This window comes from Lampetra planeri, chromosome 57, assembly GCF_965212315.1.
Source record: "Lampetra planeri chromosome 57, kcLamPlan1.2.h2, whole genome shotgun sequence".
Taxonomy (NCBI): domain Eukaryota; kingdom Metazoa; phylum Chordata; class Hyperoartia; order Petromyzontiformes; family Petromyzontidae; genus Lampetra; species Lampetra planeri.
In genome coordinates, this window is record NC_136163.1 from 4,354,335 (window position 1) to 4,368,758 (window position 14,424).

The 14,424-nt window shown below is 53.7% G+C and overlaps 1 protein-coding gene across 1 annotated transcript; it reads right to left on the bottom strand.

Moving 5' to 3' along the window:
- Nucleotides 1–875: 875 nt before the first annotated feature.
- On the bottom strand, nucleotides 876–12,544 carry LOC144735853 (sulfotransferase 6B1-like). The gene is made up of 7 exons (XM_078618393.1): nucleotides 11,732–12,544; nucleotides 8,192–8,319; nucleotides 7,197–7,286; nucleotides 5,645–5,771; nucleotides 4,577–4,671; nucleotides 3,503–3,659; nucleotides 876–2,836 (listed from the first exon to the last, which is right to left on the bottom strand). Exons 1-7 carry the CDS (start codon nucleotides 11,922–11,924, stop codon nucleotides 2,724–2,726), a joined length of 903 nt encoding a protein of 300 aa, XP_078474519.1. The 5' UTR covers nucleotides 11,925–12,544; the 3' UTR covers nucleotides 876–2,723.
- Between the last annotated feature and the right edge of the window lie 1,880 nt (nucleotides 12,545–14,424).

Below are 14,424 nucleotides of genomic sequence, written 5' to 3' on the forward strand. Positions count from 1 at the left end.
CCGTCTTTGGAGGTCTCGTACATATGGTTCTGACATTGAAAGCGCCCAGGCGGATATTGGTTTTTAGGCCCCCAGTTGACTCTCTTTCATACACCCGACTTCCAATGGCTTGGCTTTCATCGGGAGTCATCATACTGCCACTGCCAAGGTGGCAAGGGAGGCAAACAAAATAAATAAAAACCGTATTCTTAGGTTTTTTCCGGTAAAGTCACGTAGGTAAAAAATTAAAATTAATAATAATAAAATAAAAATAAAAATCACGACGTTTCGATTGCAACACAAGCAATCATCATCAGGTATAAATGAAATAGCAACAAACAATTCTAACCAGAAAAACTATAGACAGACATATAAGCAGACAGATATCACCAAGATACATAGAGAGAGAGTAACAATTTTTTACGCGTTTTCCGCACTCATTTTTATCTAACCCCCTCCATCTCTCTGCCACCGCCCCCTCTGCCTATTTAATGCCACTCCACAGAGACGATCTCCCTCTCTATACCTGTGTTACTCTCTCTCTCTATGTATCTTGGTGATATCTGTCTGCTTATATGTCTGTCTATAGTTTTCTGGTTAGATTTGTGTTGCTATTTCATTTATACCTGATGACGATTGCTTGTGTTGCAATCGAAACGTCGTATGCTATTATTTAATTTATTATTTTATCTTTATACGTGACTTTACCGAAAGAACCAAAGAGTAATTCCTGCAGTCACGAAAGCTCCAAAATTAAGAAGTAAAAACCGGTTCGGATATTACTCGCCACCGATGGTAACGCTGGTAATCAAACTCGGGCTCTGTAGCTGGGTTCTCAGCGCAGTGCGATGAACCACAGCGCGCCCACCGCCCCAATCCAGGATGTATAAACGAAATTGTTAAAACTCATCGGTTTATTGTACTGGAGCCGACAGGCTGCGCATTGAAATTGCCAAGATACCTTCCGGGACAGTCCAGTCGTCACTAAGAACTTCCAAAGTCAACACGCGCCTTCACTTGCACCAACGCCCCGGATCTGTGCAGCTTAGTGGGCGACATTCGAAGCTAAATACTTACAGAAAAGCATACACACACACACACATATATGTGCGTACGTGTACAACCATCGTCCATTATTCTGAGTACCAGCATGGTCGGCGCACTTGTGCGTGGGCATTTAAAAGGCCGGTGGCACCTAGCCGGTGGGAGCTCAAATCCCCCAACGCAGCCTTCCCCTTGGCTGGACTGCATCGACAGCCGTGAGTTTTGTTAATTATCGGTCATTCCTTGTCAAGGCCACTCGTTTATAGCACGAGAGGGACATAATAAGCGACCGCCTACACCATACACACACACATATATAAAATTCCGCGCGCAAAGAAGAAAGTTTCCAATCAGTGCATATACAGAATTTTTGCCAAATCAAAACAAAAGATTCGAAATTGGGGGGGGCGGGGGGCGGGTGGAGGGGGGTGGGGAAGGGTTGATGGAGGGTGAATGGGGGTTGGAGGAGGGGTGGGGGAACAGAGGCACGCAGGCTTGAACTGGCACCGAGAGACAGAAAGAGCAACACGTGGGTTACGGGACACGTCCAGGTGAAGTGACGTCACGCATTGTGACGACGACCCAAATTTGGGGCCCAGGTGCAGGACGCCGTCGCCAAGACGGTCGAGACTTCACGCGCCGCACGGGGACGTTCACTTGCGGAGATGGAGCGATGGAATCGGACCGTGTGCCGGAGGCGGAGGGACGGAACAAACGGAAGTGTCGCATCGGAAAAACAAAAACCACGAGAGATGGCGACGAATGGTGAGGAGGGGGGAGGCCTTCATGCAACAGTGGATAGATCGTGGCCGATGATGTGCTCCGAACAATATCCTTCATAGCTCCCCGTGGCTGCTTGCTACCCACGCCGTCAATTTTCAAAGTGCGCAAGTGACGAGGCCCTCCTCCAATGCCGGCCCTCGCGCCAGCCTGCCGTGGATTCCTTCGTCGTTCTGAAACGTGCGCGCGTTGAACTACCTTGGCCGAGCGCGCTAATCAGGAGCCGAGTGTGAACATCGGGGCGGCCGTCCCATTGGATTGGAACGTCATGGGGTCGGACGCCGAGTCGGCACCGCTCAGATTCCCGGTTCCATTCCGGGGGGTTTCCCGCGCGCTCGGCCGTGAGACGACGACAACGACTTACGTTTGTGACGCGCCGCCCTAAACACAGCGCACGTCTCAGCCGCCCGTATCGAGCACGGGCGGCCGATACCCGGATCCCAACCCAGGTCCTCGGTGTTGCCGGCTCGGTGTCACTGAGACCGCTGTAGCACCCCGAGCAGCCACGGAGACCTCGACTCCCCGTGTGCGCGTGGGTGTGTCCGTGTGCGTGTGTGTGTGTCCGTGCGCGTGTGTGTGTGTGTGTCCGTGCGCATGTGCGTGTGTGTGTGTCCGTGCGCGTGTGTGTCTGTGTGTGTCCGTGTGCGTGTGTGTGTCCATGCGCGTGTGTGTCTGTGCGCGTGTGTGTGTGTGTGTCCGTGCGCGTGTGTGTGTGTGTCCGTGCGCGCATGTGTCCGTGCATGTGTCCATGTGCATGTATCCGGTGCGCGCATGGCCTGTGCGTGCGTGTCTCCGCGCGAGGACGTGTGTCCGCGCGTGCGTGTCTCCGCGCGTGTGTGTGTCCGTGCGTGTCCGTGCATGCGTGTGCATGTCTGTGCGTGCGTGTGTCCGCGCGCGTGTCCCCCCGTGCGTCCTCTTGTCTAATAGTTGAGGCGGGTGGCCAGGGACGTCCCGGCGAGGCTCTCGGCGTAGGAGGCATCCAGCTCCGCGCTCTGCTCCTCGCTGAAGTAGTTCTTCCAGTCGCCCACCTCCCCTGTGCGCCCGCACACAACCCGGCCATTGAGGCGACGAGGGGGTGATGAGCGGGGCTTGATGGAGGGGGTGATGTAATTATAACAATCGTATCTCAACATAAATTTTTGAAACCGCAGGCGTTTTACCTTAATAATGAACGACGGTACGGTACATATGAACGTGATCGTGGAGATGAGGTGGAATGAAATAGATGAGAGGAAGCGATGGGGGGGGGGGGGGGGGGAGGGCAAATCTGTGATGATGACTTATTTACCGAGGAAGATGATGGGGTTTTTTTTCCTGCATTGCGATATTCGCCCCAGCACCAAAAACATGAAAATGACATCGCTCGTGTTTAGGCGACGGAAGAGAGCTGGGGAACCCCGGAGCAAACCCGTGCAGAGCGGGGAGAGAGAGAAAATACGAACGTCAAGTGAGAGAGAAAATACGAATGTCAATTGAGAGAGAATATACGAAGGTCAATTGAGAGAGAAAATACGAACGCCACGTGAGAGAGAAAATACGAATGTCAAGTGAGAGAGAAAATACGAACGCCACGTGAGAGGAGGTGACCGAGGCACCCATCGAAGCGCGTCCATTCTCACCGTGAGGCGTGAGTGTTGCCACTGCGTCACCGCGCACGCGGAGGTAGGGAGGGAGGGAGGGGGGGATGCAGGCCACCCACCTTTGCGGAACACCACCTTGCCGAATTTGAGATTGTCAGCCTCGGCTTTGGCCTTCATGGCGCTGAAGGTGCCGTTGACGGCCACGTCGGAGATCTGCTCCCCGGACAGACCCAGCCCCAGGAAGGTGGACATCTTCTGAAGCTTCCCCGGCAGGTCCTGGACACAAAGACGAAGATCCCCCGTGTAGCCTTAACCAGACCGTCGGGGCAAGTGCTGTTAGCGAGTAGCGCCTACGAAGGCCGGCACGGCGCATGACATACCGACTACCTTTTTAGTTTCCCCAGCGGCGATGTTTACACATCGCTACCCAGCTACTCATTTGGAGCTGAGTCGACCCAGGGGACGTCCAGGACAGGTTCAAATAATCGTCACCGGTGGTGGCCGTGAACGCGAATCCAACTCGGGTCTCTAGGGTTCGTAGGTCAGCGTGCTAACCGCTGCGCCACCGCTCCCCCCTGCGACGCTACCGTTCCTGGATACACGCAGACGCACGCACCGCACACGCACAGTTTCTGTCCACCGAATTTCCTTTTAAGTGGATTCGCCGCGACTCCCACACTCTGGTCGCAACACTCGCAATCTGGCTGTCGCCTGATGATGCCGGTTGTAATTACTGGCCAAACGTCGTACTCAGATTGTAAATGTTGTGGCTTGGCTCTCCAACGCACACCGGTTTTGCTGTTCTAGTATACTACACTATACACTACATTACACACAAGTGCTGTACTAGTAACGAATTGGCACGTTCTGTTTACGTGACAACCCTTATTAGTTGGCTGTGTCGGGTGGCGGTGGGTTTTAACAAAACATTTATATATTTACGTGATCTAGCCCCAAAAAAAACCTCTATTGTGGATGATATTGGTCGCGAAAGCCCCCTACGTGTCAAACATAAAAATTATTATCAACCTGAACTCAGCGCTCGCATGCGTGCGAGGTCAAGGAGCGACGGCGGGGTCATGTGGGGTCGTGAGGGGTCGTGCGGGGTCATGTGGGGTCATGAGGGGTCATGTGGGGTCATGCGGAGTCGTGAGGGGTCGTGGGGTCGTGAGGGGTCGTGCGGGGTCGCTCACCGCCTTTAGCTCCTCATAGGTGAGCACCAGAACGTTGTCGGCCTCCCAGTGATTGTTCCACTGCTTGATGTAGTCAGCATAGACACCCCACGGGACTGCAGCGACGAAGGACGGGACGGAGGGGGGGGGGGTCAAGTTAACGTGGACGCCGCGGTGGCTAGGAGATGTTAACTACCTCGCCTGGTATACAGGAGGTCGTGGGTTTGATCCCGACCCTGACGCCTGCTGTATATTTGGAGTTTGCGTGTCTCTCTCTCTCTTCATCACAGTGGCTAGGAGATGTTAACTACCTCGCCTGGTTTACAGGAGGTCGTGGGTTTGATCCCGACCCTGACGCCTGCTGTATATTTGGAGTTTGCGTGTCTCTCTCTCTCTTCATCACAGTGGCTAGGAGATGTTAACTACCTCGCCTGGTTTACAGGAGGTCGTGGATTCGATCCCGACCCTGATGCCTGCTGTATATTTGGAGTTTGCGTGTCTCTCTCTCTCTCTTCATCACAGTGGCTAGGAGATGTTAACTACCTCGCCTGGTATACAGGAAGTCGTGGATTCGATCCCGACCCTGATGCCTGCTGTATATTTGGAGTTTGCGTGTCTCTCTCTCTCTCTTCATCACAGTGGCTAGGAGATGTTAACTACCTCGCCTGGTATACAGGAGGTCGTGGATTCGATCCCGACCCTGATGCCTGCTGTATATTTGGAGTTTGCGTGTCTCTCTCTCTCTCTTCATCACAGTGGCTAGGAGATGTTAACTACCTCGCCTGGTATACAGGAGGTCGTGGATTCGATCCCGAGCCTGATGCCTGCTGTATATTTGGAGTTTGCGTGTCTCTCTCTCTCTCTTCATCACGGTGGCTAGGAGATGTTAACTACCTCGCCTGGTTTACAGGAGGTCGTGGGTTTGATCCCGACCCTGACGCCTGCTGCTGTATATTTGGAGTTTGCGTGTCTCTCTCATCATCATCACGGTGGCTAGGAGATGTTAACTACCTCGCCTGGTATGCAGGAGGGGGGAAGACACGGGGGGAGGGGGGGGAGACACGCGGTGGGGAGAGGAGACACACGTACCGTCTCCCTCCATGAACATGCGGTAGAATTCGTCCCAGGAGTCGACGCCGGGCAGGCTCGGGTTGTTGTTGTAGAAGTGGTAGAAGGACACCGCCGTGTCTTTCGGTTCTCGGAAGAGGAGCACTATCTGGACCATGCGGGGCGGCAGTCGGACAAGCCCATGGATCAGACGGCAGTCGGACAAGCCGATGGATCAATTGGCAGTCAGACAAGCCGATGGATCAGACGTCAGTCAGACAAGCCGATGGATCAATTGGCAGTCAGACAAGCCGATGGATCAGACGGCAGTTGGACAAGCCGATGGATTAGACGTCAGTCGGACAAGCCGATGGATCAGACGGCAGTCAGACAAGCCGATGGATCAGACGGCAGTCAGACAAGCCGATGGATCAGACGTCAGTCAGACAAGCCGATGGATCAGACGTCAGTCGGACAAGCCGATGGATCAGACGTCAGTTGGACAAACCGATGGATCAGACGGCAGTCAGACAAACCGATGGATCAGACGCCAGTTGGACAAACCAATGGATCAGACGTCAGTTGGACAAGCCGATGGATCAGACGTCAGTTGGACAAGCTGATGGATCAGACGTCAGTCGGACAAGCCGATGGATCAGACGGCAGTCAGACAAGCCGATGGATCAGACGTCAGTCGGACAAGCCGATGGATCAGACGGCAGTCAGACAAGCCGATGGATCAGACGGCAGTTGGACAAGCTGATGGATCAGACGGCAGTTGGACAAGCTGATGGATCAGACGGCAGTCAGACAAACCGATGGATCAGACGGCAGTCAGACAAACCGATGGATCAGACGCCAGTTGGACAAGCCAATGGATCAGACGTCAGTTGGACAAGCCGATGGATCAGACGTCAGTTGGACAAGCTGATGGATCAGACGTCAGTCGGACAAGCCGATGGATCAGACGGCAGTCAGACAAGCCGATGGATCAGACGTCAGTCGGACAAGCCAATGGATCAGACGGCAGTCAGACAAGCCGATGGATCAGACGCCAGTTGGACAAGCCAATGGATCAGACGTCAGTTGGACAAGCCGATGGATCAGACGTCAGTTGGACAAGCTGATGGATCAGACGTCAGTCGGACAAGCCGATGGATCAGACGGCAGTCAGACAAGCCGATGGATCAGACGTCAGTCGGACAAGCCAATGGATCAGACGGCAGTCAGACAAGCCGATGGATCAGACGGCAGTTGGACAAGCTGATGGATCAGACGGCAGTTGGACAAGCTGATGGATCAGACGGCAGTCAGACAAACCGATGGATCAGACGGCAGTCAGACAAGCTGATGGATCAGTCGTCAGTTGGACAAGCAGATGGATCAATTGGCGGTCGGACAAGCCTATGGATCAGACGTCAGTTGGACAAGCTGATGGATCAGACCTCAGTCGGACAAACCGATGGTTCAGTGCACGTCCCACCGCAAACACGAAGACGTTGTTCCCAAGTGGTCTGTGCCCGGACAAAGCCCAACCACCACGCGAGGGTTGCCATCAGCCTCGCGAATTCTCGCCGCGGCCTCCGACTCTCACCTTGCACTTGTTGGCGAAGAAGGATGCGGGGACGCGGTCCCTGGGCATGTGCGAGGCGATGACTCGCGGCGAGGGGAAGGCGTCCATGCCCTGGACGCAGCGCACACACAAAGACAAAGATCTCCCACATAGCCTTAACAGAATGTAGGGGCAAGTGCTGTTAGCGAGCAGCTATAAAGGCCGGCACGGCACACGAGGGGGTGAGTGGCCAACACCACGCCCGGCCGCCTTTGTTTCCCTAGTGGCGATGTTTACACATCGCACCAGGTACTCATTCGAGGCTGAGTCGACCTAGGGGAGGCCCAGGGCCGGATCAGATAATTGTCACCGGTGTTGGTTGTGGCCGTCATCGGGATTTGAACTCGGGCCGCCGGGTTCGTAGCGCAGCGTAGCGCTAACTGCAGCGCCACCGCTCCCCACACACAAGAACATCAAAAACAACGGTGATCGATTTTGATGTTTTGTTTGAGTCGAATGATCGGCCCCTGTCAGAACCCAGCCTGAGCAGTGTGGCATGGTGCTGAACAACCAACAGCCCTTGCAAGCTGATCCATGGTGGATCGATTCATGTCGGGGTGTGTGTGAGCGGTGGTCTGTGTGTGTGTCTCTGTGTCTCTGTGTGTGTCTCTGTGTGTGGCTCTCTGTGTCTCTGTGTGGCTCCCTGTGTCTCTGTGTGTGTCTCTGTGTCTTTGTGTGTGTGTCTCTGTGTGTGTTTCTGTGTGTGGCTCTGTGTGTCTCTGTGTGTGGCTCTCTGTGTGTGTGTCTCTGTGTGTCTCTGTGTATGTGTCTCTGTGTGTGTCTCTGTGTGTGTGTCTCTGTGTCTCTGTGTGTGTCTCTGTGTGTGTTTCTGTGTCTCTCTGTGCCTCTGTGTGTCTCTCTGTGCCTCTGTGTGTCTCTCTGTGCCTCTGTGTGTCTCTCTGTGTCTCTGTGTGTCTCTCTGTGTCTCTGTGTGTATCTCTCTCTGTGTGTCTCTGTGTGTGGGCGTGTAGGGGCACCTCCAGCTTGGACAGGGGCCCAAACTCAATCAAGGGGATGTGCGCCTGGTGGCTCGTTGGGTGCTTGTCCAGCTCAGGGTGAGACAGCTTCACCATATGCATGAGCAGCCGCACAACCCAGTTGCAGCCTGGAGGCAAAGACAAGGCGAATATCACACGTGTAGTCTTCACGGACTGTCGGGGCAAGTGCTGTTAGCGAGTTACACCTGTGAAGGCGGCACTGTGGCACACGAGGGGGTAGTTGGCCAAAAAACACGCCCGGCCGCTTTTGTATCCCTAGTGGGGATGTTTGAACACCGCACCAGGTACTCATTTGAGGCTGAGTCGACCTAAGGGAGGCCCAGGGATGGTTCAGGTATCTGTTGCTGGCGTCGGCCTTGAGCGGGAATTGAGCTCGGAATCCACTGCACGACCGCATCCACAAAAGACAAAGACGTCCCCTATATAGGAATAGGTTTGACCCTTTCTGGCAAGTAAACAGGTGGTGTTAAGATTTCGCTTTCGTGACTGCAGGGATTCATATTCTTGGTTCTTTCCCTTCTACGTGACTTTACCGAAAGCACCAAGAATATGGTGTTAAGATGTTAAAACACCAAACTGAAACCTTTTGCAAGGAATCGTGTCTGCATTAGCCACATATACTTGTGGTAAACATGCACACAAAAAAAACATGCCCTGGTAGTACGTGATGATGCATTGTCTTTGAAACTGATTGGTCCACACCAGGTTCTCATATCTGCAACGCGTGAATCTTTTGCCACCAAGAAAATCCACCGCTTGCTTTGGGCGTCATAACCCTAACCACTGCCCAACAACAAACACAAGCCACACAAACGCACCCACTGCAGCCCTGTGCAAAGCAACGAGCTCCCAAAGCCCTCCAACTTCGCGATGACTTTGCAATAAAACTGGCAGTTAAAGGCGCTCTATCTATGCAAAGGAACGAGCTCCCAAAGCCCTCCACGCTACACGATGACATTGCAAAAAAACTGCCCGGTCAAGGCAAAGGTGACGCCGTGACGGGTCGCGAGGCGAAGTCCTTATTGCATCACGTCTCTCGTTACCTGGACGAGATCAAAACTTCGTCCAATGGCTGATGGAGCTTTCAGACGTCAGGCGCCACCTTTGTGCAAATTGTCTTGTCCCAAACAGTCCGTTAGGAGCTACTCCGTCGGTCGGATTTTTGGGGCTCGTCTGAAAACCACGTGAATTGTCTCATGCGTGTCCGTCTGTTTTTGCTTCTTAGTTTGAGTATTAAGGGGTTTTATTCTTACGGGATTGTGTTGTTAAAGCGCCGTGACGCCTTGTGTGGATGGCGCTGTATACGCACACAGCTGAGTTTTACTTTGCTATGTTTTGGACAATTCACGAATCCATTCGTGCGTTACCACACCGACGACAATTGCCGAACATGAGTTACCAAGAATATAAAAGGAGAACAAGCAAAAGGTGCTACCTGAACAACACATCCCAATAGCTGACAACAATTGTGTTGACATCGCTTGGAGACAATTAAAAACAACTAAAACGTCAAAGGGACCGGCATCAGTGTATCCAGCTGATCTCCGATCCCCATACTGCAAGCAGGCCCCCTGCCGTTATCACAACTGCTGTGTTTTTTAAGTTTGGCTGGCTGACTGCCTGACTGGCTGGGACGAACGGAACAGCCACGTCCGAAACGCATTCGCGTTGCTCGTTATCGCTAAATAGCCCCCCTCGCAATACGTAAGGCGAGCCGCAGAGAGAGAGAGCGTCCAATATCCGAATTGCTCTCACCTCTCAACGCTGCCGTGCAGCAGCTGTTCACACATTTCCCAATGGCGTGGCTGTGATTTCAGAGCGCTTGTTTCAGCCGGGCCAGGTGACGCAAGACTTTGGCAAACTCCGTCTCACATATCTTGATGTGAATCTTGATTTGAGGCTTTCGTGACTGCAGGAATCCATACTCTTTGGTTCTTTCGGTAAAGTCACGTAGGTAGAAAAATAATATAAAAAATAATATATCACGACGTTTCGATCGCAACACAAGCGGTCGTCCTCAAAAATCATCCAACAGTGGATATATAATTTTTTATTTTATTTTTCTACCTACGTGACTTTACCGAAAGAACCAAAAAGTAATATTATTAATCCCTGATCGTTTCTGCGTGGATTAAATATCGCCCGTTCTATAGGATTCGGGGAGGGGGGGGTGTGTGCGTCAAGCGTACCTACGCCGGTGAGGAGGAGGAGGGGGCGTGTAAAAAGTCCGCGTGCGTACAGGGAGCGGGGAGAGGGCTCAGGTTTTGACAGATGTTTGCGTTACCTACTCAACGGATGGTCCCCCTTAGCCAGTAGCAACCCTATGGAGGCCCCGACGCAGAAGACGAGGGGGTTTAGGGTTCGTCGGTGGCCGGCACTCACGTTCGTTCGTTCGCCTGTTGCTTCTGAAGCGCTCGTTTTTTTACGCACCACACGGAGGAGGCTCGTTCCTTGAAAACGTTTTAGTTTTGTGTCGCCGCATCGTACGGAGCCAACCGGACTGCATCGGAGGTGCCGGGGCGGGCCGGAGGGGAAGGACAACAAACTAGACACCAGGTACTCGTTTGAGGGCTGAGTCGACCTAGGGGAGATCCAGGAGCGGTAATCGTCACTGGGTGTGTCGGTGGCCGTGAGCGGGAGTCGAACCCGGGTGGCCGGGTTCGTAGCGCAGCGTAGCGCTGACCGCTGCACCACCGCTCCACACACACACACAGGCACACAGAATCGGAATGTTGCATTCATACTGCAGGAGGAATCCGATGAGCTGTAAAGCTCTTTCTCACAAATGGCCAGTAAGGGGCACTGGGTCAGAACGTCACAACAACAAACAGTACCCCAAAAACACGAGAGCAGCAGTATATGAAAGGTAATCAAATGACTTACAAAAAATACACACAAATCTAATTTAAAAAAATGTAAATCCTTTATATTAAGTTCACTTGCTTGCTTGCTTGTGCGCTTCCGACCGTGCAAATCTTTCGGTCGTTTTTTAACCCACTTCCCGTGATCCAATCGAGCTGACATTTTGCACACAGACTCGTTGTGCGTGACAATTAATGTTCGTGAAAATTTTTTTTCCAAAATTTTACACTTTTTAGGAATTTTTGTTAAATATTTAATTACCAATTGCTTAATGGTGGCAGGCAATCATCTGACCCATAGGTGGCAGCCATCTCAAGCCAGAGGACGAGAGGACTCTAGCCGCCACGCATATAAAGGATTTATAGTGAAAAACTTTGTTTTTACGGGTTAATTTTTTGTATCTTACTAGACCGGGACCAATATCATCGTGAAGTCGCACACGCCGTTAGGCAGCACTAAAAAAGAAGAAGAGACCAGGTTTAAAATAATTTAAAAAATGGGACAAAAAAACAACAAAAAAACCCCACACCTCTCCCGCCTCCTGCCGTCTCGACAAACTGCGACGTGGCATTTGTCCATCACCCCGCCCGGCAGCCTTTGTCTTACCCCAACCAATACCGCCCTGTGGTGTGGTGCCATGTGTCCCGTGAGACTCACCACACTTGGGGTATGCAAGCAGCACGATGTCGTCGGGTCGAGCCTGGAAGTGGGGCAGCATGCTCAGGGTGTCCGCGTGCACGAGGGCGCGAGGCATCTTGAGGCCGTCGATCACCACGAGTCGCTCCTCTCGGGGAATCCTGGCCACCTCGGCCATGAACTCGTTCAGCTGTTCCGTGGTGGATTGATTCATGTCGCCGCGTGTGTGTGTGGATGTGTGTGTGACTGTGTGACTGTGAACGTGTGACTGTGAGCGGTGGTTTATCTGTGTGTGTGTGGCTGTGTGACTGTGTGAGTGGTGGTCTGTGTGTGTGACTGTGTGTGAGACTGTGACTGTGTGAATGTGTGACTATGAGCGGTGGTTTCTCTGTGTGTGTGGCTGTGTGACTGCGTGAGTGGTGGTCTGTGTGACTGTGTGTGTGACTGTGTGAGTGGTGGTCTGTGTGTGTGACTGTGTGTGTGAGAATGTGTAACTGTGTGTGTGACTGTGAGTGGTGGTCTGTGTGTGTGTGAATGTGACTGTGAGACTGTGGCTGCGTGTGTTTGTGTGTGACTCTCTGTGTATCTTTATGCCTGGGGCACTGTGTGTGCGCGCGCGCGTGTATTTCGGTGTTCTGACCGCGTGTGTGTGTGTGATCTGTATGTAACTAACCTATGGAGAACGCACGTGTTGTGTAAGTTTGCTACGTGTGGTCGTGCTGCGTGTGTGATCACAATGCACTCGAGTCGAGGGATAAGGGCAGCAATCCAACCAACTCGCACAGATATCAGAGCGAGGCTTCGGTCGGGAGGGATGTGAGTGATTACGCTTGGGGGAGTGGTGTTTATAGGGGCTGGGCACCTGAGTGGTGTGTGTGTGTGAGTGTCTGTAGGGGGGGGAGCGGTGGGTGTAGTGGTTAGCGCTACGCTGCGCTAAGAACCCGGTGGCCCGCGTTCGATTCACGCTCACGGCCAACACCCAGTGACGATCATCTGAACCGGTCCTGGGCCTCCCCTAGGTCGACTCAGCCTCAAATGAGTACCCGGTGCGGTGTGCAAACATCGCCACTGGGGAGACAAAGGCGGCCGGGCGTGGTGCTGGCCACCCACCCCCTCGTGTGCCGTGCCGGCCTTCATAGGTGCTCGCTAACAGCACTTGCCCCAACAGTCTGTTAAGGCTATATGGGGGATCTTTGTCTTTGGTAGCGCTACGCTGCGCTACGAATCCGGCGACCCGAGTTCGATTCCCGCTCACGGCCACCAACACCCAGTGATTGCGAATATCTGAACCGGTCATGGGCCTCCCCTAGGTCTACTCAGCCTAAAATGAGTACCTGGTGCGGTGTGTAACCATCGCAACTGGGGAGAAAAAGGCGGCCAGGCGTGGTGTGCCGTGCCGGCCTTCATAGGTGCTGCTTACGAAGGCACTTTCTCCAAGTGTTAACGCGATAGGGGGGGACTGTGTAGTGAGTGTCGTGTGTGTGGTGTGTGTTGTGTGTGTGGTGTGAGTGTAGTGTGAGTGTGTGTAGTGTGTGTGTGGTGTGTGTAGTGTGTGTGTAGTGTGTGTGTGTAGTGTGTAGTGTGTGTGTGGTGTGTGTAGTGTGTGTGGCGTGTGTAGTGTGAGTGTGTGTAGTGTGTGTGTGGTGTGTGTAGTGTGTGTGTAGGGTGTGTGTAGTGTGTGTGTGAGTGTGTAATGTGTGTGTAGTGTGTGTGTAGTGTGTGTGTGAGTGTGTAATGTGTGTGTAGTGTGTGTGTGGTGTGTGTAGTATGTGTAATGTGTGTGTGGTTTAATGTGAGTGTAGTGTGTGTAGTGTGTGTAGTGTGTGTAATGTGAGTGTAGTGTGTGTGTGAGTGTGTAATGTGCGTGTAGGGTGTACAGTGTGTGCGTGTCTATGCGTCTCGGTCGCTCGCACGCGACCCCTTCGCACGCAACTCCACCCGACCCCCCATCGCACGCGACCCCTTCGCACGCGACTCCACGTGACCTCCGGTTCGCACGCGACTCCACGTGACCTCCGGTTCGCACGCGACTCCACGTGACCTCTCCCTGCCACGCGACTCCACGTGACCTCCCATTCACACGCGACTCCACGTGACCTCCCATTCACACGCGACTCCACGTGACCTCCGGTTCGCACGCGACTCCACGTGACCTCTTCGCACGCGACTCCACGTGACCTCCGCTTCGCACGCGACTCCACGTGACCTCTTCGCACGCGACTCCACGTGACCTTCGGTTCGCACGCGACTCCACGTGACCTCCCCTTCGCACGAGACCCCACGTGACCTCCGCTTCGCACGGGACTCCACGTGACCTCCGCTTCGCACGGGACTCCACGTGACCTCCCCTTGACACGTGACTCCACGTGACCTCCCCTTCCCACGCGTCCCCACGTGACCTCCCCTTCGCACGCGACTCCACGTGACCTCCGCTTCACACGTGACTCCACGTGACCTCCGCTTCGCACGCGACCCCACGTGACCCGGCCATACGCGTGACCATACTTCACCACGACGCCTGGTGTGGGTCGGGAGAGATGGGAGGGGATTTTGGCCGTGGCGGGGGGGTGGGGTGGAGGTGGGGGGAGAGCCTCTCACGATCGCCAGTGATGTGAACCGTGGCCGGGTTCACGCGCACGGCGCGGGTCAAACACAATGATGCGCAACCACTGCACCACCGCTCCCCCCCCTCCCATAGTGTCTAGGTTGGCTGG